At 41.8% G+C, this 26,356-nt stretch overlaps 3 protein-coding genes across 7 annotated transcripts in view; all 3 read right to left on the bottom strand.

Moving 5' to 3' along the window:
- Positions 1-836: 836 nt before the first annotated feature.
- rbm4.1 (RNA binding motif protein 4.1) lies at positions 837-5,530 on the bottom strand. Its single transcript, XM_041964954.1, has 3 exons — positions 5,433-5,530; positions 3,594-4,017; positions 837-2,694 (listed from the first exon to the last, which is right to left on the bottom strand). Exons 2-3 carry the CDS (start codon positions 3,997-3,999, stop codon positions 1,838-1,840), a joined length of 1,263 nt encoding a protein of 420 aa, XP_041820888.1. The 5' UTR covers positions 4,000-4,017; positions 5,433-5,530; the 3' UTR covers positions 837-1,837.
- A 1,039-nt stretch (positions 5,531-6,569) lies between these two features.
- Positions 6,570-11,143, bottom strand: LOC121626402 (RNA-binding protein 4.1-like). Of its 2 annotated transcripts, XM_041964891.1 has the most exons (4): positions 11,035-11,143; positions 9,281-9,710; positions 8,163-8,923; positions 6,570-7,947 (listed from the first exon to the last, which is right to left on the bottom strand). In XM_041964891.1, the coding sequence occupies exons 2-3, from the start codon at positions 9,690-9,692 to the stop codon at positions 8,178-8,180; spliced, it is 1,158 nt and encodes a 385-aa protein (XP_041820825.1). In that variant the 5' UTR covers positions 9,693-9,710; positions 11,035-11,143; the 3' UTR covers positions 6,570-7,947; positions 8,163-8,177. The 2 variants fall into 2 exon arrangements, with proteins under 2 accessions (XP_041820825.1, XP_041820826.1); XM_041964892.1 differs by lacking the exon at positions 6,570-7,947 and having other exon boundaries at positions 8,781-9,710.
- A 7,976-nt stretch (positions 11,144-19,119) lies between these two features.
- Positions 19,120-26,356, bottom strand: part of map4k2 (mitogen-activated protein kinase kinase kinase kinase 2) — a 31,112-nt gene continuing 23,875 nt past the window's right edge. For all 4 annotated transcript variants that reach the window (XM_041964721.1, XM_041964718.1, XM_041964720.1 and 1 more), the window contains 13 exons: positions 26,107-26,148; positions 25,603-25,687; positions 25,386-25,465; positions 24,421-24,481; positions 24,209-24,332; positions 23,728-23,786; positions 23,536-23,639; positions 22,438-22,615; positions 22,275-22,343; positions 22,093-22,179; positions 21,941-22,011; positions 21,767-21,822; positions 19,120-21,454 (listed from right to left, as the gene is read on the bottom strand). In XM_041964721.1, coding sequence (XP_041820655.1) covers positions 21,367-21,454; positions 21,767-21,822; positions 21,941-22,011; positions 22,093-22,179; positions 22,275-22,343; positions 22,438-22,615; positions 23,536-23,639; positions 23,728-23,786; positions 24,209-24,332; positions 24,421-24,481; positions 25,386-25,465; positions 25,603-25,687; positions 26,107-26,148 — 1,104 coding nt within the window. In that variant the 3' untranslated portion in view covers positions 19,120-21,366. The remainder of the gene's footprint in view (positions 21,455-21,766; positions 21,823-21,940; positions 22,012-22,092; positions 22,180-22,274; positions 22,344-22,437; positions 22,616-23,535; positions 23,640-23,727; positions 23,787-24,208; positions 24,333-24,420; positions 24,482-25,385; positions 25,466-25,602; positions 25,688-26,106; positions 26,149-26,356) is intronic.

Below are 26,356 nucleotides of genomic sequence, written 5' to 3'. Positions count from 1 at the left end.
AAATGGCGCCCAGCAGAAGACCACAAAGGTTGATTGCATGGATGTGGGATGATCCGCTGTAGTGTAGGGGATTCCTATTGGCCAGAACAAGTCCCTCCCCATAGACCGTGTTCAATTGGGCAAAAGGTTTTTTTTTTCCGTAGCCTCATTCTTCAAACCGATTGGCACATATGACTATCAATCATGGTATAATTCTACCCATCCAATAAGCTTATCCAATATTGAAACCTTAAGACATTCAGTATTAACTTATAGTAAGAAATATTCGTAAGTACGAACTCGCATGAAAATATTCTCTAACATATATTTTGCCTTCGCAAATTAAATGTCAACGTACATTATGTGCCACCAGTGCATATACAAGCATTCAATACAACTTGTCAAGTATCAACATCAAATAAGTGGAACTTTGGTTCTGTTGCAAAGCATCAACAGCTCCACTAACAAGGCAACTTGGCTCCAAACCTCTAAATCGTTGTTCACCTTAAATTTAACATTTGAATATATTTTCCAATGTTGAAATGGCTACAGAGTAAATGTGGCCCATAGTTCCCAATAAGTAGGACATGCACACACTAATACTACTGTATTGCATCTGCACATTGACCTGCTGTACTGTAAGTGACACATACCTTGCTGTATCTTGTCATTGTGGTCACCTACACTGCAGGAATAACGTCAGCTCAATGTGATTTTCCATATGGCCTAATTTTTACCAAGGTAGTCAACCTTCAACTTCTATTTTGATTGACTGTCACACTTTAATGCAAATGCCATTTGACAATTTACCAGATGGGCACAAGAAGCACACAGGTCAGTCTTCAGACTTAAGACAAACAGATTTTAATATGAATCTACCAGAAATCAAGACAGACAGCATAGGAGGTCATTTTCATTTGGAAACGACAATATATGATCAAGATGTGAAGCCTCGTTTATCACAGCAATGAAAATCAATTTAATGTAAGTAATCTGTCAAGTGACAAAAAAAAAAAATCATGATGCACCTTGATAAAAAGTTCAACTTAATTTCACAAAAGGTTTGATATAACCCAAATGCAAAAGTTTACCCATTTCTACCACGCACATTGCAGATCCGTATTTGGTACAGGTGTGACATTAAAGTCCACAGGTCAAACAGTGTAGGTGATGAAGCATACAGTATTCAAATGTTTCATAATTGCTCCACATATGTAGTAACAATGTGAACTTACACAAACACAAATACACTAAAAAGCACATAGTAATACGCTAGATACAGCTAAAAAGAACGTATGAAATTTAATTAACATAACCCTAAGACTCACCTTTAAAACATGCACCATGCACTAATTTAATTTGTTTCCATTAACAGAGGCTAAATAGTGGATGAACATATAGCTACTTTCAGCGGCGCAAGAGTTCTGTTCTTTTAGTATGATGAACAGAAGTCAACCAGGTTGGAGATAAACCCAGCATCTGTACTTCCACACTTAGGCTAAGCCATCTCAGCACTGCACCAACACCACAACATGTAACTGGACAACGAAAGGTGGTCAACTGAGCATTAGTTGTACTGCATTTTGAAGTATAACCTGGAATGAGATCACAGCATAATGTCAATGTAGTTAACCATTCACATCGAAATCTTCTTGTTGGCTATGACGATTGGCAAGCTCTAATGTCACCTTATTCTTACTACCCATACGCCTCACATACACAAAGGGATGACTTTTGCCTCTAATATTACCAATAAGATATACTGTTTAATGTTTAATTTTCAGTTATTCCAATGGCACTTAGGCTATTCTATCCACTAAATGTCAGACAGCTCTCGCCTGACTGTGTGGGACTATGATTAGTATGTATATCGTGGCCGCTCAGTGCCGGGATCCCGCGGATGTTCAAAGGTAGAACTTCTTGGGAGGGTGGGCACCGGGGAAAGGCGCGAACGCTCAAATGAATATCCATCTGCCTCAGCAGGGACTCTCCGAATCGGACTCCGGTCACGTGCGTAGTATGAGGAGACTGGGGCTGGTGGAGGAGGAAGGGGGCACTCGTATGGTTCAAGGCTAGAGGGGGGCAGACGTTCCCTCATTAAAGCTGTAGAGGTCGATGCTGATGGACCAGGCAAGGGGACAGCGCGACGTTCTTCGAAATAACTGCCTCCATAAGAATTGGCCCTGTACTTCTCGTAGTAGTCCACGACCCCGTACGGATCCCTTTCCTCGTAAGGCGACCGTCGCATCGGGTAGGCTGGTACCGCGCCATAGAGTGAGCCGTTGCTCCTGTATGCCGCCTCGCTGCCATACATCCGAGCCATGCTATGTTCAGCAACAGCACTTATGCCGTAACCTGGGGGCGGCCCATATCTCATTGCACTTTCGTAGCCTGCGCCCCTTCTGTACCCTGCCATGTTGCTGCCGTGACCAGAACCCCGGGAAAAACCATGTACTGGAGCATAGCCGGCACCATAATCTGGATCGCCACTGAAGTCCGGATGATAACCCCTGCTGCGACCACGCCCGCCAAATCTCGAGGCATCATATCCATCAGACTTTGGCTCTGAGCCGTTTCTGTGGTAGCCATTTTGGTCTAGAGGGCATTCTTTGGACCAGTGACCTTCCTGCCCGCAACGATAACAACCCGATCTGTCTCCCATTCCCGGCGCAGTACGCAGGCGGCTAGTCGAAAGCTTCACGCTCATCAGTTTGCCTTAAAAAGAAAAGACTCAATGAGGACTTATGCCTGCATTTATTCTAAATAATATATTTGACATTTCCTGCCTGGCAAACAAAAGCCTCCTAATCCACCAGTCTGGTAAAAAGCTGTATTGTACTCGAGAAACAGCAATAAAACATGGGTTATGATTAGTGCATTAAAAAATGTTATTAAAGCTGAAATCCGTAACTTTCCACACGTGTCCCCCCTGCAGTGACCAAAGGTAACTCAAATGATGTTCAAACGACAGCAAAAAATTGGCATGAAAGGTTGCACATAAGATTGCTTTTAGAATCAGCTAATGCTATACTTGAGATAAGTCAGCAAAATTTGACAGCTCAAATAATATTTGCCGTGTAGGTATGAGGGTGTGTGATAAAGATTTCATTACATGCCCATATTGCTCAAAGTTCGCGGGGACCACGCTGCCCAAAATATCTGACGGCGCTGAAATACATGTGAACACGTGTGCAGAAACCATGCGCATTGGTGTTTGTCCAGCCCTTAATGGGCCTACGCCGTTGGGTCTGACGTAAAAAATACATATATGGTTTGTTATATATTACCCGCAGAATTAAATTGACTGTACATGCATTAACAACCTAAACAAGTGTGTCCTGACGAGTGCAGTAGGCGCCCATTTGCGTTCTACAACAATCCAACATACAGATGGGTTTTACCAATGCTTTTACGGATACCAGCTTTAAAATAATAAATATTCACGGCTGCCTACTTTTTTCATCTTACCATTATCCCTCAATCTTTCTCTAGTTACTTACCTGCAGTGGATCCATGACTTACCTATCAATTCACAAGAACAGAATTAAATATTCTTGATACTATATCTTGAATATAAAGGTAAACTCCCATTAAAGCCCAGCCCGAGAGTTCACCTTTAAAAGCCGTGTTGTCTAACTGACTAATGGCCTCCATGGCATCTTCCATTCGCTCCATGTGAACGAAAGCATAGTTTTTTACTATGTCACACTCCAACACAGCACCAAACTCTTCAAACTTCGCCCTCAGCTCCTGGTTGGTACAGGCAATGTTGCCTACATGTAGTTTTGTGGATCCTCTCGACTTCCCACGGCTCAATTCTACATTCATGGGCTGGCCATTCAGCTCATAATGGTGGAGGTTGCGGATGGCTTCTTCTGCCTCCGCTTTGTCGTCCATGTGCACAAAGCCAAAGTTCTTGACAATAGTGCATTCTGCAATCTTGCCATATTGGGAGAAGAGAGAGCGAAGTTCATCTGATGTGGTGTCTGGTGACAAGTTCCCAATGAATATTTTCACCATTGTGGAGCGTCTCTGTCACTAAGGGAGGACAAGAAGTCAAGATTATTGGCACATTATTCTACTGACTCAATGAAAACCATGACCAGTTGATTTAACCTACATCCAAATTACAAACGCTGTCATTCTGGAAACTTGAGCCTTGATTTGAATGCTTTCACAAGGCTTTAGTGCCATGGAAATAATCATAACTATAATCTTCGATATGATGAACCGAACCAGTAATGAATGATAAATGGATAACCACTTGTGGCAATAACGAGAATAATTTGAATGCACCATGACAGACTTTGTTGTGTAGTTGTTCAACACAACTTTGACATATATCAAACCTCTGAATTTCAACTTCAAAATCCTGAGCTTTTAGTTCATGCTAAAAAATTATATAACCCAATAAGTTGTTTTCAGATTTTGTGATCCTCAAAAATAAACATCAATATTGGTATCCCTTTCACCAGTACAAATGAGGAACTCATCAATAAATCTTATCCCATTACTACACTGGCAAAGTGGTCCAAATGCTATTCCTTGTGACTGCAAGCAACACTTTTCCTCACATCACAAGTTTCCACATAATGTTGGAACATATTGAATTAATAAATACGAGAAACATTAAAATGATGTGGCTGAACACTGGCAATATAGCTGATGGTTTTCAGGAAATCTGTGCTATAGGTATACCCTGTAACAAAGGGACCCCCTGCACTCTCACATCAATTCATATGAATCTAAGAGTATTATGAGAATGTTGTACCATGCTCCTTTGTCAACAGTTAAACTTTGATCAAACATTCTCCGCCTGTTTGGTGACGGCATTGTGGTGTGCTCGTAATTTAGCAGCATACCGAAGAGTAATCTGACTCTTGGTGCAAAACAAAGTACCGATAATGAATTGTTTATGTATAGGTAATGTTATCATCGTATGCAAGACACGGAGTACGATTAGCAATTTGTCTTTGGTCAGTATCAATAGGCCAGCGTTATCAAGACGAATGAAATGAATCGACAAAGACACAAATGTCTAACACCCACAGCTCTGACGAATTTCAATTCACAGCTTGGTAGAAGTATCACATCGTGGCTCCGCAGCTCACATTCGTTAGCTTCTGTGCTAGCAAAACTAACGTTAGCCAAGCTAGCTAGCGTATCAAAATTGTGACACAACAGTTCACAAGTATGGATTACTATGTTGGGTTTTTTTTAACACGGTAGCAAAATTACATAACATCACTTCTCCACGCTTTTAGGCGACTGCCTTCACACGTCGCACGCCTATAGCTAACGTTAGTCTGTGAGTTAGCCTAGCCCTGTCCAAACATTTTGCAGAAACCGTATTTGTTGACTAAACGTGAGAAACCGGAATGCACTGGCTAACTCATATTTAATTATCGGGATACCTTTTGGTTGTGTTTATTTTGTGCTACTTGAATTCTTACCGTTAAAGCTGCAGTGTGCGTCTCTACCCTCGGAGAATGAAATGACGACTACCGCTTCACCGACTGACGCTACATTACGAGCTCGTGACCAGGCTAACACCATGTCAAAGAGAGCTAACGGCTAACCTGGTTAGCGCTTTCTGGGGTGGACTACAGCGCCGAGTACTGTGCCATCGTGTCGAGATGAGGGACAAAAAAGGAGACCAGTGACAGAAAAGACGCAAAATGCAATCAATACAACATCCCTTGTCACAAATATTGGAAACCTTTTGATGGTCTTAATCTGAGAAAGAAATCAAGTTCATTAGTGTAGCCCATAACCATGATCTTGTTGATACATATATATTTAAAATTCGTCAGGTTGTCCAGCTACAGTGAAATAAGTGAGAAATAGCGTTACATGTCCTAATACTCGAACCATACGGTTATGACCAAATGAGATGTCTTTGTATGTAATCCCTAATCATTGCTCTCATAAATGTCAAGCACATATTTATTCTGTCAACGTGTCGAAACAAAATGCTGCCAATGACAGTTGTGCCACCAGTAAGAGTTGTACTAAAGTGTGCAGGCTCAGGACTCTAACTGGAAAACATGACTGGTGCTGATCACCGATCACTTTATGCTCTTGAATCTAAGTTAGGAGTGTGTTGCCTGGCGCAGTTTCCAAGATTTTGCAAACTGATGATCTAGTGGTTTCCTTCCTCTTTGTTTTGTTTTGTTTTTTTTACTTTTGGGAACTACTCATCTAGAACAAAAGTTGCAGATTGTAGAGTAAGATAATATGATGACCTGTTCTATTTAAAAAAAAAAATTGAATTCTTGTGTCACATTTCACCACTGTTAATACCATGGTCTGACAGTAAGTGCTTAAAACCACCCAAAATCAATAAGCAATGTGCAGTGATTAAAAATTACATTAATAAATTGATCCATTTTGTTCACTTTTAAAAGACAGTCTTTGGGTGGGACTTATGGTATAGAGTTTCATGTCCTTAAATGTCTTAAACCACAATCCTCATGCTCAAAAGCCAAATAATCATTCTTAAAATGTGTTGCGTGAATAGTTCCATTGCACCTACACCATGTTAGACACAATCATATAAGCTTCAAACAAATAACTGAAAATGTCAAGCATCACCAAAATAAACTTGGCTTTATTAAAAACTGTAATCATTTTATATTTTTAATGTATGCTGGTACTTTTACAGCTAGTATGAAAAATACAAATTTCAATTCCACCTATATGCAAAACAAAGGCACCCTCAACAAAACACAAGTGCCTCATGACTTCAACAGCCGAAGTCCCGAGTCCTGTCTCACATTTCTGTGTCCGCTTATGCTGTTTTATGGAGCACGATGAATATCCATCCCAGACCAAAATTCAACACATGATGGGTTGTTGTCTGTTGTCAGCTGTGATCAAAGTGTGCAACATTGCCAGTGGGAAGAAAACACACTCAAGATGTTACATAGTTGCACAGTGCATTTCAGCAAACATTCTTGTTTTTGTGTCACTCAACAATTCTTTCAATTCAAGAATTTCAACTGTGGCAGCAGACACCTCACTGAGTGTTATAAAACTGGTCAATTTTATATTTTGTAACAAATATAGAAACAAGTAGAGGCTGGAATGTTTGAGATGTCTTACTTCAGATTCTAACTCAGTGTGTTTCTGTATCCTAAATGAACACACAGCCAGGTCAGTTGCATGGATATGGATTCTCTAGTCTTCTTCAGCGTCAATCACTGAATCCATTCATGTGCTACAAAGGGAGGTCTGCAGGTTTTCTTTCTTGCCCAACAGACAACATCTTACTGTGTGTTTCAACCATTCAGGAGAAGCAACTTTTAAGTGACAACTACTGCCTTTGGCTGAAAAACGAAAAAAACATTCCTAAGGAGTCATGGACCTCAACAGCACACTGCTGGGACACCAAAGGCGATCATTCAGAAAAACATTTATCTTTATCCACCTCCATATAACTGACTCAGATCATGTCAGTTGTGTCACGGAGAAAGCTTCTTTTGCACTACAAGCAACTGATACAGTGCAGGTTAACCTTCATCCCATTCAAAAAAAAGGAAGATACATGTTTGTATATTGATTAAACAAAAGCACTTCTTCTAAATGACATAAACAGAAGCCAAACAGTTAAGATTTGCTGAATTCAACAATTTGCTTCATGTGAAGAAGAAACACAGGTAAGAAAAAAAAGACATGGATAAAAACTGAAAACCTGCAGGGCGAGTGATCAAATTACTGTTATATAAGCGTCACACAGTGCCATTTGCTAATCATCCTTTTTGACAACAGGTTATGTTAATGTGACTGAAAGGACGATTCCTCTGCAGGCAACTGGCCTCTCAGGTGCCTGGAAGATGTCAACACAACTTCCAGTCTTAGTTTCAACATCTCATATGCTTTGCTTTGAAGCACGTCACGCAGACTGATGGAATCATGTAGCTCGAAGAAATGACAGCAAAGGGTAAGTCCTGCAGTTCACAAACACACCTAGAAAGAGAGCAAAGCATTCCCTTTTAAGAGACAGGGTTTAATCCTCCGTTATCGCGCAACACAGCTTCAAAGGATTAAGTACCTTTAAAAAAAATCCAAATTACAACGGATGTCGAGATCCCAGTGCCCACTGACCAGTAATGTTTTACAGTGAAATGTCCCTCTGTTCAGAGATCAAACAGCAGTCATACTTTGTTTACTATGTTGCTCACCTTGGCACCATGACTTTAGTAAGGCGCATAGCGTGACGCGTAATGATCCTTGGGTCGTGGAGCAGTGTAGGAGCCCCTGGAGGCTGACACCGGTGACAGCCGTGTTCGCTCATAGGCATAGCCTGCTGAGGAGGCTGGTACTCGTCTGATCGGGCTGCCGTCTCGAGCATAGTATGCGGCAGCTGCGGGGGCCGATGAAGTCGGAGGCAGTGGCCTGCCATCATATGGATCTATACTGGAGGAAGGCTTTGAGAGGGAGGAAGGGGGAGGTGGGGGAGGGGGGAGATAGGAGATACGACGATCCTCGAAGTAGCTTGAGCCATAAGGGCGAGCTCTGTACTTTTCATAATAATCAACACTGCTATAGACACGTTCACGATCATAAGATGACCTCTCAGCATAAGAACCCGCTGCTCTGCCGGCATACCGATCCCCCATCTCAGAGCTGTAGCCGCTAAGCCTACGGGGGGGAGGCGGTATCCCACTTACGTAACTAGCCTGACTATACGCAGAGCCACCCATGTAATCAGCTGCTGGAGGTGAGGCCATCCCGTAGCCGCCCCTGCCATAACTTGGGGGACCGCGTGGGGGTGCCCGGCCACTGCGACCTCTTGTGCCGTCACCGTGGCTACCGTTCCGACTGACTGGACAGTCTTTCGACCAGTGACCATGTTTCCCGCAGACATAGCAGCCGGTATGATCTCCCATTCCTGGGGCAGTGCGAAGCCGACTGGTGGACAGCTGTACGCTCATCAGCTTGCCTTGTAAGGAGAGAGAAGACACGCATGAGACCGTGGGCTTCTGACACGAAAACGCTCTTACCGGCTATAAAACACGTTAAATGCAATTGACCGACAATCAATGAGCGAAGCGAAGCGACTTGCCGCGCCAGGTCCAGGTGATTTTATGCCAGTGCCAATTCACCACTGACAACCACTTATAAGAGACACTGCCAAACTTTCAAGTGAATACTTTGAGTCCACCTGGTCAATAATGTGAAAAAAAACACCGGCTAGTGGATTTTACTTATCACGAGAGCTCAACCGCGTCAAAACAGAATCCAAATTCACATCTATAGACTGCAAAGACAACTAGCTCTATCCTGCCCAAGAGTTCACCTTTAAAGGCTGTGTTGTCCATCTTATCGATGGCATCCATGGCATCCTCCATTCGCTCCATGTGAACAAAAGCGTAGTCCTTCACTATGTCACACTCCACCACTGGGCCAAACTCTTCAAACTTGGCCCGTAGAACATCACTGGTGACCCCTTCACCCAGATTACTGACATGCAGCTTGGTGGTTGATTTGGGCCTCCCTTTGCTCATCTCCACATTCATGCGCCAGCCATTCAACTGGTACTGGTGGAGGTTTTGAATGGCCTCCTCTGCTTCAGACATGTTGTTCATGTGTACAAAACCATAGTTTTTCACAACGTCACATTCTGAGACTTTGCCATACTTCTCGAACAGTTCTCGCAGCTCCTCAGCTGTGGTATTGCAGGCAAGGTTGCCAATAAAAATTTTCACCATGATGCGGTTCTGTGTATCCTAGAAGAAAAATATGTCAATTACTCTGGAAAACCACAACCAATATTTAATAATTACTTCACAGGAATGTGAGGGTCATTCGCACTGTCTGTCAGCGAAAAAAAAAAAAAAAATCTAATTGATAAATATACCCAATGGCCAGTTTACATCTAGCTAAAACTAATGCATTCTAATCCAACAGATACTGCAATAGTGTTTGCTGAAACTGTTAAGAGGGGTAGTGGTTCAACTTGATAACTTTGGAGGCTGTCTTTTATGGTCTGGTGAATTTGTAATTTGTTAAACTCTGGACTATAGTTTTAAAGTTAATCAATGTCTCATTGTCATGTTTCATCTGAACAGTTAAATGTTCATGAAGGTAGAGTTTGTTACACAGCTGTTTTGATCATACTGAAAGTCTTTTAGGTAATACAGCCTCATACTAGTGTCTGAGGCTGAGGTTAAATGTCATTCAGCTACTGTTTAGTGTGTCAGATGCATGGTGGACTGGATTTCAATTACGTGTACACAGTCTTGTTGTGGAAGAGAACACAGTGAACTTTATTATATATCACTCAATGGCACATGTACATATCATGCAGTAGTGAATGTTCAAAACTAAAAAGCCCTACCAAACTGAGAAAGACGATAGTGTATGAAAGTGTCAAAGGCGGGTTAAATGTGTGTACACCCGCAGCTCTGATGTGCAGGGGTGAAAACTAATCAAGCGAGAGGCACATCTAGCGGCTTGACGCTAACTGCAGCCTGTTTACGTTGGTGCAGGGAATTGTTGACAAGCTCTGCATTTTCCCGTTGACATTTAATAAGAGTTTAACATTATTTCCTCCCAAAAATTAAGTGCAGTTTGAAAGACCGTACGTTTGTATTCACATTAACTTATTAAGGTTTGCCAACGCAGACAGGAAACAGTTCTTACATGTCAAAGATTAGCCTTACGTCAGTTAACAAGTAGGGCTAAGTTGTCAGTCTGCTAACGCAAACGTTTCTAGTTTTTTTATGCATGACATTACTTACAGACTAACAAGCTTCGCGCTGCAGTCTGTATGCCTCGCTTGTTAATTATAAAAATCAGTAAATACTATACAGCGCGCAATGCTTCCATGTTCGTACATATTTTAGTGTAATGGCGTTCTAATGTTTAGCTAACGAAGGCGGGTGAGGCTAACGCATTAGCTAGCCTTACAATTACTAGCTAACTTTCGCTCGCGAATAGTCCACGTTCTGTCAGAGAACATCCACAACAACGCTACAGTGACAGTTACGTATCACCAACTTCCCACACTGTGGTTCACCTCACGTTTTAACCTTAAAATGTCTAACCCACCTTTGATACGATGTAGGCCTCGTTACCAATGAATGAAAAGTGAAATGGCGTTGCTATGCTTTCTTCTCATTTGCTTTTCGCGGATTGTAATCAATAACTTTGATGATGTATACCGCCACCTAATGTACCGGAGTATGCAGAAACTGTTTTTACACTACTAATTAACACGTAGAAAAACAAGATAGCTAAATTAACCAATTACATCAGTATAGACGGTCAAATCCTGTCCAAGAAACTACTATCTTTCAAAAATGACAGCTTTTGGGCCTTCCATTTCCCAGCTGCCCCCACTATTCCCTGTAGGTTCCGTTCTTTACCAGTTTTTCTAATCCTTAGGAGAAGCCATTATTTCTCCTCATTGACTTATTGCACTGAGTATATGTTCAACATCTTTGATGGTTCTGCAATGCAAACATTTTTCTGAGATATTGTTCCCCAGCAGTAACAGAGAGAACTGTAAGGACAAACCTTAACTGAGTCTGAGTGACTTCCTCTCTCCTGTTTCCCCTCCTAACACACTGTCTGAGCTTTGTAGTTGACAATGAATACACGTCTCTGCTTGCCAAAAAGTGATTGCAGCACCTACCTTGTAATCAAAAGATTGTTTATACATCCAAATGACCTGATTTCATTCATGATGGTTATACTTTAAAAATTATAGCTCACCTAGTGCTTTTTACGAGTTGACATAACTTTACAGGAGCCGTACGACCCATAAAATGAACCATTCTACTTGCCAAAAAGTGATTGCAGCATCTACCTTGTTGCTGAAAGAGTATTTATGACTCCAAATGACTTGATATCCATCATGAGGGTTATACTTTGGAGATTATAGCTCACCTACATTCAGCAATCACAATATCCACATGTCACCAGTGCTGTTACAATTTGCATTTAACTTCTCCTGTAATGATAAGCTACAGGGATTCTTTCTCCCAGATAAAGTGTTGCATGACAGTGGGAAATAAGATAAGATAAGATGAAACGATTTGGAAATTAAATTGTTGCATACAGCAAAGAGTAAAAGAGAGACATAGAAATTAAATGTTGACTTTGTTCTCATATGAATCTGTGCTGTTTTGACGGGTAATGATATTTATGCCCTCTGTGTTGGACCTGTTTCTGTGCAGAGAGAGGACTTCGTTGCCTCCTTCTATGAGAAACTGAAGGCTCAGGAGGAGGTCAAAGACATACGGGTTAGCCATCGAAGCGGTCCATCATATATCATACTATACTCATCATTCAAGTGAAAGGACAGTTTTCTCTCCAGTGCAAGGGACTCACCATCTTGTTGTCTTTAGGCCATTAAGGTTCATCCCAGTCATCACTCAGACTCTCCTTTGATGGGGTTGAGGTAATTTGGCTTAAGAAAAACTCTACTGTCTGCAGTCTGCCTCAGTTAAAGCTTTTTTGTGTGTCTTAATCCTGGCCCCAACAGGCCTGCTGTTGTTGTGAAATGTACCGTCAGCTTCCAGCTGCTCAGGTGCAGCACAGAATTAAGAATTGAAATTTCTGATTTCCCCCCAGCTGCACACACGTCTTCTCTTTCCTACCTTGTCCTGTCCCCCCCATAACAGACATCCTTGGTTGATATTCATGGCAGGGCCTATTGGAAGGTAGACTGGTGTATGTCATTTCACCTCAAGAGGGCAGTAAAGCCTTTCTGCTGGCTTCTGCCTCGGCAGTAGGAAAGGAATGGGGACCCAGACACAGTTCAACAATGAGTCACTTGGTGACAGCAAAACTTGCTGTAGATCAGAGGGAATAGAGCAGCGTAACCTTCAGTTATCTTTTCAGAAATGGTCGAGTCTTCATGGAAAGAAAATAAGGATTTTGAATGCTTTTTAATGATACTAGTAGTGAGGTGCTGGCTGCATCTGTTAGGATGACCTATCATATTATGCTTTAAAAAATTAGATCTTTTGCATGTAGAAGCCTGAAAATGCCACAATCTATTCCTCCGTTACCCCTTTAGATGGTATTTGTGGGAGCTCCACATGCTGTATATCGTTATATTGTATATACTGTGTATATACATCGACATAGCAAAAACACAGCCTGCAGAAGAAATGTAAAATCAGAGCAAATCAAACTACATTCTTTGAGAAATCTAAATGGTAATGATACTGTACTGCAGCTGTGGTCTTCTACAAAGCTCCATTCACAGTTATTTTTAATGTTACGTATGAACTTGTAGTCAACATCAACATCCTTCTTATTGCTCCTCCAACATAACAGCTTGGCCTGATGTTCAGATGTAAATGTTTTCTAAGTTCTTGATATGACTTCAGTCTGAGTTATGTGAATGATCCAACAAGTGACCTGGTTTTTGATTGACAGGTGTAAATCACTTGCCATTTGTTTCCTTTGTGGTGAAAATCATCCAGTGTGTCCTGTAACTGTAGACATACAGCAATGAGCTCACTGATTCCTGTTCCTCCACCCGTGGGACCGTGACCTGTACAGTAACAGCACCTACAGTCTCTGAGGAGCTGCATGAGTCGACCATACATTTGTGCACTGTAACAGGCAGCCCCTGTTTAGTGTCCCAAACAACATGGTAGTTGGTGTAGGCACGCTCTTAGTTAGTTCGAGGTTAGTTGAATAAACCTTATTTTACAAAATCCTTTGATTTACAGAACATTTAAAGTGTGTATTAAGCACAATTGCAGCAGCTTGTTCTCCATGGCAAGTTATCTCCACCTTTATCTCCATCTGAATCCCTGCCAGAGTTCACCCACACTACAATATTCTACTGCTTCCTTCATTCTGTCTCTGCCGCACACAAACCAGTGTTTCTCTGTGAGCGTACCTGTGCCAACCAGAACTCAAAGAGACTCAGGTGCAAGATCACAAAGTCCAACCATGTCAAAATCGAGGTAATAGACCAGGCAAGAATCTAAATTCAAACAGCAGGCAGAGATAAAACAACAGGAATAATAAAGGCTGGAACGCCAGCCTGCAGGGACAACCTGGCGAACAGGTGGTGGACAGCACAGACTGGAAGTACTGGGAGGACTGAGTGGATTGTCGAGAACAGGTGATGATAAAACTGGTGGTAAACTGAACAATGAAAGGAAGTTAAAAAAAAAAAAAAACAGTGAACCTTCAATAGTTGAAATGTGAACTGAACAAGCAAACTGACTATGTATGTTTTATTTTTCTGTCTGACTGTCTGGGGAAAATAAAATGCTGCATACTGCAAAAAACTGCATATATACTTAGCATAATTCACCATCTTCAGTACTTATCAGTGCAAAATGAAATGGCCGATTAAAAAGCCCCTCACATTTGAGTTTTATAAGGACCTCAGGCCCTCCCACTGTAAGATAGTTGCTATAATGTCATATAATAAGAGAATATTTGCCTTGCAGTGTCTGGTGAGGACAAAATGCAGCTGTTAAGAGCAGAGCCTTTGGAAGTCTCCGGTCCTGATATGGTTTATGCACATAATATCTCCGAAGCAAAGATGTGAACACATCATTTCCAGGTAAATTTTATTTCACCTGGCTTTCTATAGAAGAATTTGTATGAACTCCTGTCTTGTTGCAGGGTTTTAAAAGTTGAAAGGGCTCAGTGTCAGGTGACGGGCCTTAAATGCATCAGGTCAAAAGAAACAACAATCTTTAAATTTCATAACGTAACATGTAAAAAAATCCCCAAAAGTACGAAGAAAAGACATTCTTCAAGAAAGCAGAGCTTGATGTTCACTTGGTTTTTGTCACAACAAATAAACACTTTTTTACTGAGCAGAGAATTTCTTTTTCTGGGGGTTGTTTTAAGTGGTTCTGGGAAATGTAGGAAATCCCAATGAAAGGAAACGGAGCAGACAAAGTGAGGGAGCGTGGGTACACTCCCTCAAACAAATAAGCTAACGTCCCATCCCATGGTGTTCAGTTATGCATTCGTTTCATTTTGACCTACATTTCATTTCAGTCACTGAACGAGACGCTGTGTGTGCAGGTCCGTGCGTCCTGGGAGATTTCAATGTCCCGGAAGAACAGGAGCAGTTCCAGTCACATGTTATCTCTTTATGGGCCCTGTTTCACCATGTTTTTGTGTCCAAGTGACGAATGGAGACAACATACTTCACGTTTTTTTGGGTCTTGAACGAGAGCGCAGCAGCTGACAGCCGCAAAATGTGCTGTTCAGTGTCTGCTGTTGTCAATGACAGGCTCAGATTGTTATGAGAAGTGTCTGACAGCATTACGGCAATGATCCCCACAGAGTAAGATGCGTTTGGTTTAACCAGAAACACCTGTTTCATTTACAGATTTTTATCATCGTAAAACACTTTCATTCAAATGCGACTTAAATTTAACAAAACTAACCAAACCCTCTTAAGACTTAGATATGCTGGACTTCAGCAGACTGGCCCTGTAGAAAAGTCATGAGTGGACAATAAACGCTGGTGTTGTTGATGGATTAGTGTCAACGCCTGGGTGGGGGTGTTATAGTGAAGCATCTGATTCAATTAGTCAGTTAAGTCCTTTTATTTATCACTTCTCTGTATGTACAGGTGGAAACTGGCCTAAATCTGGTTGTAAGATGAAAGCTTTTTAGATACAAATACTTTACTGACATATAACCATCGTTTCAACAGCATTTCAGTTACTCTTCTTTCAAGTGTAGGCTTGTTGAGACTTGCTTGACACCGATTATAGTCATTTAAATACCTAGAAACAACAAATATGTAGCACAGCTATCTTTCAAGAAAAGAAACAAAATATATAAATATATATATTAGATATTTATTATTTAGATATATAGATATTTTTGTCATGTAAATCAGCAAAATGGTGCTCATCAATAAAGACTTAAGTGAGTAGAAGATGTAAGATTGAAGTTGAGTTTTATTTTATTATTATTATTATTATTAATTTTAGAAGTCTGAAAAAAAAAAGTAAAGTTTGAGAGAAAAGTGCTCGCTGGATTGCTGGAAGTGTAGAATAACACCCCTGTTTGACAGAGAAAAGATCTTCAGGAAGATACCAAGTTTATTTCCTCTCTGGAGTCGTGGTGCACTGTTCTACTGTGCAGCAACACCTGCACAGCCTTCATGGAAGTCATCAGAAGAAAACTTTCCTGCTTCCTCACCACAAAGTTCAGTGTCAGAAGTTTGCAAAGGGACATTTCAACAAGCCTGATGCATTTTGGAAACAAGTCCTGTGGACTGCAACATTTTTTTGGACTGAATTAGTCGACGGGCAAACCGGAGCACCCGGAGAAAACCCCACAGCTGAAAGAAGAAGGAAGGAAGGAAGGAAGCAGGGCTGGGAGTGGAAACTCACGTCCTCCTCCTTCCTTCCTTTGACTTTGATGTTTGCAGCCCTAACAGTCTCGTTTCGCAGCTTGTTGTCCAGCCCTCCAGCGTCTGACCTTCCTCCTATCTGCGCATCATTCTTGTCATATGCAGAGAATAATTTCCCAGTTTGGGATCAATAAAGTGAATCAAATTTTAAAAAAAGAATGAAATTAAATTATATTCTTGAACTCTTGACTGAGCGAAGAGACTGTTGCTCTCTGATCTTATTCTGAATTTCCCGCACTTCCTGAGTGAGGGCAGCGTTCTCGTCCTTGAGCTCATCCAACTCGGCTTTGTTCTGTTGATACTGATCGAGACAGGGTTTCACCTTTTCGTAATCTTTTTCCAACTCTCGGATTCTGCATCGGAGGATGTGATTGTGGCGCCTCCTTTCCTTTTTTTCAGCGTTCACTGATGCATACTTAATCTTCATCTCTTGTTCGTTGGCAAGCTTTTTGGTCACATCCTCTAGCTGATGTTCCCTGTCATTGATGATGCAGAGCAAGGTTAGGTTCTTCTCCTGCGTTGTTTGAATTTTCTTCTTCAAGTCATTTTGCCTGAATATTTTCTGCTTGAGGTCCTGAACCGTGTGCTTGAGCTTCTTCCACTGCTGGCTCAAGGTTTTGTTTTTAGTCTGTGTCTTCTTGTATTCACTCTCCAAGGCTTGATGGTCCTTTATTTGCCCCTCTACTTCCACAGTTTCTTGCTCGAGACTCTCACAGTTTTGGGTCATGATTTGTGTTTCTTCTTCAACAAGCCTACAATTTTCCTCTAATTCTACCTGATGCTTGAGTTTAATGTGCAGCTTGCGAACTTTCTTGTGAAGGTCTTTGTTTAAATCGCTGACTACTTTTTTCCTAGCTATTAGCCATTGATATCTCCCTTCTAGGTCCAGACAGTTAAACTGTCTGCCGTCTTCTTGTTGATCCAAGAACATATTGTGCAGGTCTGAGGCGTCTATTTCCTCAGGAGCTAAACAAATGTTGTCAAGAAGACTTTCTGTGTCTTCTCTGCCTTTCAGCCACTGATCCATCTGACCTTGATTTTTTGTCTACCTCCGAATAAATGAAAAATGTGTATGTGTACGTATGTGTACGTTTATAGTAAATTCAATAAAGCAAGTTGTTCTACGGTTGTCAATGAGATAATACGCACTGTAGTGTAACCTGATCTGTGTATCATACAAACGTGTGCTTTCATGTGTGACGTCACTCGCTCAGTGACATCACAGTCCAACGGATAATCTTAGCCCCGCCCCAAAATCAGATTGACATCACCTACCTGCTACAGGGGCGTGGCTACAGACGGCGCAGCCACACTGGAGCCCCTATCACAAGCAGGCCCACCTTTTAGCAAGCAGACCCCAAGCAGAGCTCTGGTGAAAATGCTTCAAATCTCTTCCATTCACAATTTCCTAACCTTGCCTTTATTTTTACTATTTTTTTAGGGACTTGCTGGCGTGCTGAGGAAAGCGTATTGTCCCATTTCCTGTTTCCGGTTAATCAAATTTGAAACTGCTGGCTAGGGATAAGCGTTAATACAGTAAGATTGTCATTCACGTGGGCGGTAATGACATTAAAGCTAATGTGGAGTCGGTGTGTTGTATGCAAAGACAGCGTAGTTTTCTCTGGACCCCTGCCAAATCTGACCAGCGATGACATGTTCAGCCGCATGTCATCATTCAATCACTGGTTGTCGATGTGGTGTCCTGCACTTTCTGGGGAAGACCTGGTCTGATAAAGAGAGACATCATCCATCCAGCTCTCATCTCTAGAAATCTGACGTCCAACTCCAACTGCAGTCCTATACACTATTCTGCGCTTCCATTAGAGCAGTTACCCACCCAAAACTCCACAGAGACTGTGTCTGCCCCAGACCACGCAAACAAACTAAAATAAACAGGTTATATGTAAAAACTTAATAAAAATTAACACCAGCACCGCAACAGTACAAGACAGCAGAATTAAATGTGGACTGCTTAATATCAGATCTCTGTCCTCTGAAGCTGTATTAGTAAATGAGTTAATATCAGATTATAGTATTGATTTATTTTGTCTGACTGAAACCTGGCTGTCTCATGATGAGTGTTAGCCAAAATGAAGCTACTCCCCCGAGTCATACTAACACTCATGTTCCTCTCTTTGTTAGACTCCATTGGCTTCCGTCCAAGTGTTCGTGGACCCACTCACTGTTTTAACCACGCTCTCGACCTTGTTGGCACCCTCTTCTCTCCCTCTCCATCTGTATGCGTTTCTGTCCTATCAAGGCATGTTACTGGCTTGGCTTCTTCCCCGGAGTCTTTGTGCTTTCTCGTCTCGCAGGTCCGAAGGGGGAGCGGCTGAGCCTGGACTACTGAGTTCCCCTGCCGGACATCCACTGCAACCTTTATTGTTATTAGCTATGCCACTTTGCTGCTTATTAGATCATTAGTGCCGTACTATGTTCATATACTATCTGCTAAAGCTAAAGCTCAGGCTCGGAGCTCTGGAGCTCAACCTGAGCCTTCACGTGTCAAACACACAGCAGCAAGGCGATCGATGGAAGAGCTTGCTGTGGGGCTAAGTTGACAATTCAATGGGCCCATGGCTGCACACAGGATCTGCGGACACCATTGTAAGTAATGCTAAATGGGACAGATTTTAGTGGCCAACATAAAAAAAAGTAATTGCACGTGTAAAAAATTAAAACACCCACACAAAGTTAAAAAAAACAAAAACAACATGCAGAAGCTACTGCAACAGGCTGCCACATGTGGAAGATGAACTAAATCTGCTTCAGTGTCAAAGGAAATTAAAATCTTTATTTCGCATATTACAATCCCTCCATATCCTAAGCGCATACTGTATTGTTATATACATGAAATTTATACACAATAACAATATAATCATCTTAAAAAACAAATAGCCATACGCATATTATGTCTTTCAAGTATCTCTCAGGGAAAGATGAGTGTTACTATACAGTTCCCTTCCCATAAATATCATAAATATCATTACACACAGAACTCGAATGTAGTGGAAATCACATGTTGGGCAAACAAGCTGACGTACAATTTAACTGCACTCAGTTTCAGTGCCACCACATGTAATCAAATGTAATAATATTATAATAATAAAGAAGATGAGGGGGGTCACTGGTTAAAGCTGTTTGGCACCAATGGATAAATGACAGCAACAGAAGGACCATTTATATTCTCAGCTCTCTCAACATGGTGGCACAGAATGGAAACGTGGCAATGCTGGCACATTCACTGTCTTCAAAATACACTGACATGCGCTTTTCAGGATCACATGGTCTTGGCTAAATATGCATTTGGTTACACACACTTTTTGTAACGTTCAAGTTGACAATCTAAATATGACTGACATTTGTTTCATGGTGAACAGTACAATTTCTGTTGTCTCAGCTACCTTCAGCCAGGTAATGGATTTTCTTGTAGAGAGTTCCTTCCATCTGTCCTCCTAAAAGCCCACGACAACATGTGTCTGTCCATATTTCAAGATAAATGAGTATCTACGAATATCTACTAAAACATGAACACCTCTTCAGTCCTTGGTAAGCATAAAAAAACATACAGTATCCTAGTAAAAGCCTCATTCCAACTGTAATTGTTGAAATGTCAGTTTGAGGTTTCCGGTAAAAGAAGCCTTTATGTGATTTGTTATTGTTGATGTTGACCCTCTGTATTCTGTCATTGTGTGAACTCTTGCTGCAAAACAAATTACTGTGACAATAAAGATAACCCTGAACTTTATATGAGAAGCTAAGTGGAACTTGGAAGTAGTGTTGGAATTTGGTTCAGTTTTACACTTAAACCTTCATTACTTCTTCAAAGCTTTGTAGAGGTTGGACCAGTGGGACACAAGGAGGTCAGGAGTATGTCATCAACTGTCAGCTGTGAATTTGAAGGGTAATGTTATATTACACACTGACTACAGCTGATGTCCTCTTTCCAACAAACTTTTCAGTTTGTTCCAGCGGGTGGAAGGAGTCAAACACTTCCACTGAACTCTCAGGTAAAATCATTTAGTGCTCCCTTGGCTTGGTGACATATGCCATGTTCAGGACGGATGGGAAAGATTCCCATGTTGGGAAATGATTTTTAAAAAAAGGATGGGTGCTGAATCAAATATCTGGCAGAGGAGGAGAGGACAAGTCTGATGCTTAAACATACTCAGCACTGACAACATAGCACTGTATCCATTCAATTTGGCTTTAATTACCTTCAACACCAAACTTTGGCTTCCGCATCCTTCGGCGCAAACATTATTCAGAGCTTTTAGAAAAATGGGAGATTCTCAGTTGTAATTATGACTTGGATGTTGACATCACGTGACCGACATTTACAAACTACGGTGACGGTGACGTGAACACAGCGTTACTGTGTGGAGAATCCAGAGTCAGCAGCTCGTACGGCTGAGAGGTGACACCCGACTGTCCAACCGCCTTAAACTTCAGTTCCTTCAGTGGTAAATACACACTGGCTCTCACACTCAGCCATGCTGTTTGCAGCTTGCGTGTCCTCCCGTTAGACCAGATGTACTTGTTCCAGTAACTGACAAAGATGTCGGCAAAAAAAAAAAACAAATAAAAGCTTGAAAACATCAGTTCAGAAAATGATGTGTGGGGTCACAGGTGTTTTTCTACAGTCTGTGGTCCACCCTGAAAGCAGTGGATCTACACATCTACAGATCTGTCCTGCTGAAGATTCGGCCGATGAGATGAATTTTTGGCCTTTGGCAGCTTTAATTAGCAAACCCAAGAATTATAAACATGTTTAGCATGTTTGCACGTCTGTCTTATGTGTGTACTATATGTTGCCCAACAACATTACAGCTTGAGTCTGGACAGGCAACCGAATCAAACACTGACATGTGTCCTTCACAGCGGAGAGGTGATGAGATCAGCCGGTGCTGCTCCGTCTAATGCAGCTTCAGTCCAGGACGATGTCATTTCCGCTGCAGGATCATAGAACGGGTCTGCTTTTCTCCTCAGCCCGAGTGTGGAAGAAGTTGAGCCACTTTCTCTCAGTAGCTGCTTTCATGTCCAGTCAGGATGTACAGGTTGCTCAGTGCTGAGGGGTCATCGGTCGGTGTGCTCTGAAGGATGATGTCCCTGTAAAAAGTAAAGAAGAAGAGGGGCAAAACATCTCACAGCTCATCCAGGGTGCATCAATCAAACACAGTCAAAGAAATGCAGAGCTGGCCCAGGGCTCATGATTTAGCTTAGCCTATAATCTAATCCTGGTATGCTGAAGACAGGCTTTGCACAATTCTCTGCAGATTGACATTTTTGATACTTTGACAGTATTCATATTGCACCTCCTATACAGCATCCAATTTTCTACAATACGGGAGTTAACTACAAAATAAAAATATGCATACACCAGTGAACGAAACTGATATTGTTATATTAGTGTTAACATACCTGTTTGTTCCCAAAACTCTGAATACTCGACTCTCATCTGTAATTTCTTGTGTTACCTGCAGATAAAGGTCAAATTAGCTTTTTTTATACACACGCTGCAAATATGACTTTAACTAACTGACAAACACGTGATCAGTTCAGTCCCAGCCCGACATATGTCTTGCAGCTAATCACCTCATTTGAATGAAAGCTCTTCCCTTTCAGGCCGTGCTTCCAGAAAGCCAGCACACTGTCCTGTAAGCAGACTGTGAGAACATGTCATGTCACTCAGCGGTCAGCGGGAACATCAAGTGTCATTCACTGTTTTTCACTGTGTTTGTCTCTACCTAGAGTTTCAATGGGGAAGTCAAAGGCCATTTCGGCAGCCAGTTCTTTCGATGGAAGCCCTCTGAGGTTCACAACCTTAACAGTTTCTGTAAACGAGCATCGAAAATTGAGACAGTGCGTTATGAATCAGTATGATTGATGGCTGGATGATTTCAAACATTTGCTTAGATGCATGACTTACTTTCTACCGCGATGAGAACGGTGTCTCTGTCCAGCTGGGTTACCTGTGCTGCCCTGAGTGCTCCACTGTCTGCAGACACACAGAGAGACAGAGACGAGGGTTTAGTGAGGCTTTAAGCAGAACTCAAAAAGAGGCAGTGGAGAAACACAGCAGCTCATCCTACCCGGTGCTGAAATAGGTGTGCTGTTCAGCTCTATAATATCAAACTTGAGCTGCTGGCCGTTTGGGTGCTTCTCATTGCTGCAGTCTCTCACTCCAACACACAGCTGGGGAAACTCGTCCGTCACCAGCACCAGCAGCTCAAATACTAGCAGAGAGTCTGGCAGCTTAATCGCTATGTGCTGCAAGTCAAAGAGATGGCAACACAAAAAGGAAGAGTCAGGTTACATGATTACAAAGTTACTACGTCATGTCAGGGGATGTACTCGACAATGTTTCACCAGTAACAGTTCACATAAACACAATTGTTGTGAATTAAAGCGCCACAAATATACTGCCTAGAACACACAATGTCTCTTTTAGGAATAACTCAGATTTCTGGATATACTGAAAAGTGTGTTTACTAGACTTTCAGTGTCAAATGATGCACAATGATGCATATTTTCCTCAGAGATAACGATCCACCATAGCCACACAAGCCCGAAATCTCCATCAAGAAAGTGCGGGACGTTTCTCTGACAAATGAATTAATAAACCTGACCTGACCAGAGGGGCGTCAGGGCTTATTGGAAGAAGTCTGACCCGAATGAGCCTAAAAAACTAACCAGGATCATGCTGTTCCATGAAGCTAGATCAGAGCTGATGTGGGACTAAGTCAAGTGAGACAGAGACGTCAAACACATCAATGTCACAATCAAGAAAACTGACGTCCGAAGAAAAAAAAGTGATGTTTACACCACATATGAACCTAAAACAGGCTGTTTCTTCACTTAATTTTAATTGCAGTTCATTTAAAACACCCGTCATGTTGACTGTGCAGATACTTTCAAGTCATATTCACAGTGTGGCAGCGACAAACTGTTGGGAAAGAAATGTGCGCGCAAACTAATCTGACCAGGAGGTTTTAAAACCTCCTTTATCAGAAGACTTTCCTGAATATGAGCCTGATTTAGTGAAGTTAGCCTGGCTTAAAATTTACCACACATTACATATTACCACAGCTGTTTTTCAGCACCAACCCAATGTGGGTGGAGGCAGCACAAATACACAAAGCATTATATTTAAATGAAGACCATTTAAAGTGTAACATTCCTGTACAAACCTTTAGATGCATGAACTTCTGCAGAGGCTCATACCACAACAGCAGAACCAGGCCAGTCGGAACTGCCGCACATAGAAATGTGCTGTCTGTGTATGGGTTTCTTGCTGAGAGACGAAAGAAAGGTGCAGAGTCTGTTGTTGTTATTACTGAATAAACATACAAAGCCTGTCGAGTAAATTCTGCATCACTTACCTACACTACATCTCCTACAACCTTTAGTGTCAGGAATCTTCACAGATACGGTAAACTTCCTGTGGATCGAGAGGGAATACACAGTTCAGTGTGAACAACAAACGACATAGCCGTCACTCGAAGGACCAGTGTGTAAGATTTAGTGACATCTAGTGGTGAGGCTGCAGACTGCAACCAGCTGAATCCCCCTCACGTTCACCCTCTTTTTGTTGTCCGTTCTGGGCTACTGTAAAAACATGGCAGTGCAACATGGCTGACTCTGTGGAAGAGGACCTGCTTCCTCTGTGGATGTCAAGAGCTCATTCCAAGGTAACAAAAACATGATTCTTATTTTCAGGCTATTAGACACTAATGAAAACATAGTTATGGATATTATGTATTCTATTACATACATACTGCCAATAGATCCCTCTGAATCTCACACACTGGTCATTTAAAGCCAAGATATACATGTTTATATATGTTTCGTGCCCTGTCCGACCTGGGGTTGATCCTCTCGGTGAAGCGGTTGGTGCTGAGTGACAGACTGCCATGTTTCTTCTGCAGATGTCCTCTGTGTTCAAACAGAGTCGTCAGACTGTGGGAATACAGCTGGGAAGACTTCCCTGCAAGATAGGAACTTTTTTAGAGCAACAGAAATTATTCAGCACTGCGCCGTCTCTGATAAAAGTGACATCTGAAGAGATTTGTTACCTGATACGGACATCAGCACATTGTTCATAACATACAGCCATGTACATCGCTGAGGGAGCAGCTGTGGGAAGAAAAAAAAGAAGATCAACATCAACAACTCTGCACAACTCAACTGTTGTTGAAATATCATGTTAGGTGATCACAACACATCTCCAGTTTGGGTGATTTAGTTGAAGACTTTTATGATCCTATTAGGCTGAGAAAGATGCCTGACCTCGTGGCTCTTTGAAAACAAGAACACCGCATCCAGGAGGAGTCCTGATCAGAGACCTGAACCACCTCAACTGGTTCCTTCCAGCTGATTTTCACTGAAATCATTCCAGATCATGAGCATCCTCACACTGGCTCTGAGGGTGAGCCCACAGACCCCGTGGAAACTGACTTCTGATGCTTGTATCCCTGATCTCATTCTTTCAGTCATCACTCAGCACTCTCGAACACAAGTCAGGGTTGGAACCCCAAGGAGACACTTGAACTCCTTCATTTGGGCAAGCGGCTTGCTCCCAAACCAACCCTGGAGTTTGATGACGCCAGCAGAACTACACCATCAACAAAATGCACAGATCCAATCAAGAGGTGACTGAACTGGACACTCTGGACAAATTTTGTCCTTAAAAATCTCAACTGGTGACAAGGGACAACCTTAGTGAGGGTTGCAGTGGTCTACCAGTTTTAAAGGTCATTGTGAGTGATAATAACAATAATTGTGTAATACCATATACTGTTAAACCTTGGTATTTTCTGACCCTAACCTTGGCAGATCCCAAGGTCTTAAGGTGCTATTCAGTATACACGTGAAGCATCTTTTGCTCCAGCATGGTGTCCAATCATCCCCTCTGGGTTTGGTCAGCCGTTGACAGCAGAGCTTTTCATCCATTTATGACAAAAAAAGTCCCATTTTCACGTTGGAGAGTATTGTGTTGCAACAAAAAAACAGTCGATGCATGGATTCATTCTGTGCTTACCTTCTCTAGTGTGTCTTCATGAAGTTCATTCAGGTTCAGTGTGTAGATACCCTCCTCTGCCCCAAGAATAAGGTACTGATCTAAATAAGAAACGTGTTGGAAAAAAACACATTTTCCACAAAGAAGCTATAATATAAATGTGGGGCACTGACACAGTTTTAAGCAAAATCTATATCCATTAAGGACAGTAGGAGACATACATATAGCATAGTGTTACCTCTTGTCTTGGGTAAAATCCAGGTGACAGCACAGTGGATTTTAAGAGGACAACCATTGAAGACCTTTGAGAAGCAGGCTCCCATCTACAACACCAGCACAGCCACTGAATCACTAATTATTTGACATGGCTTTAGTGACCCTTCAATTTTGGAATGATTTTTAACAAATACAGCATGTATGATTACTACGATAATAAGCTGCACTAGGCTAATGTGCACACTGGGGACCCCAAACACCAGCAAACAGTAACTGAGTGCTCAGGTTTCCAAAGACACCAAATATAAAGGTTGAATTCTGTATTATTTTTTTGCATAAACTGAAGCATTGGACATCCCAACATGTTTTCATTTGATGGAAGGGTGCAACACTTTGATTTCTACATAAAAACTCTTCCTAGTGCAGCTTGTATCGTGCCATGCAAGGACGCCTATCTTGTTAGTCATCATGGTACTACCACTGGTCAGCTTTTACTGTAGGTCATGCTGTTAGATTTCACACTTACATGGACTTGAGGGGTAGGAGGAAGTCCATGACAATCAGCCCTCTAGAAATTTCAAAGGTTACACATAACAAAACATAGGGGATGATAAAAACTGTACATGAGATCATTACAAATCATCATCTTGTTTGGTCGCATGATTTGTCCTCTTACAGACAGACATTTATTCATTAGGAAGTTATTTGGTTAGCAAATCACACAGGCTTCTTGATGTTTGCTACTGATATGAGAGGCACACGTTTGGCTTGAACTC

The sequence above is a fragment of the Chelmon rostratus genome, chromosome 23 (assembly GCF_017976325.1).
Source record: "Chelmon rostratus isolate fCheRos1 chromosome 23, fCheRos1.pri, whole genome shotgun sequence".
In the NCBI taxonomy this organism is placed as follows: domain Eukaryota; kingdom Metazoa; phylum Chordata; class Actinopteri; order Chaetodontiformes; family Chaetodontidae; genus Chelmon; species Chelmon rostratus.
This window is presented reverse-complemented; position numbering and strand designations above follow the sequence as displayed.

Bases quoted from the DNA above. Each gene is read 5' to 3' on its own strand.
- rbm4.1 (XM_041964954.1), bottom strand. From the start codon at position 3,999: ATGGTGAAAATATTCATTGGGAACTTGTCACCAGACACCACATCAGAT. The intron at 2,695-3,593 runs GTGAACTCTCGG...TTTCTTTTTAAG, and splicing joins AGACAACACGGCTTTTAAAG to GCAAACTGATGAGCGTGAAG.
- LOC121626402 (XM_041964891.1), bottom strand. From the start codon at position 9,692: ATGGTGAAAATTTTTATTGGCAACCTTGCCTGCAATACCACAGCTGAG. The intron at 8,924-9,280 runs GTGAACTCTTGG...TCTCCTTACAAG, and splicing joins GGACAACACAGCCTTTAAAG to GCAAGCTGATGAGCGTACAG.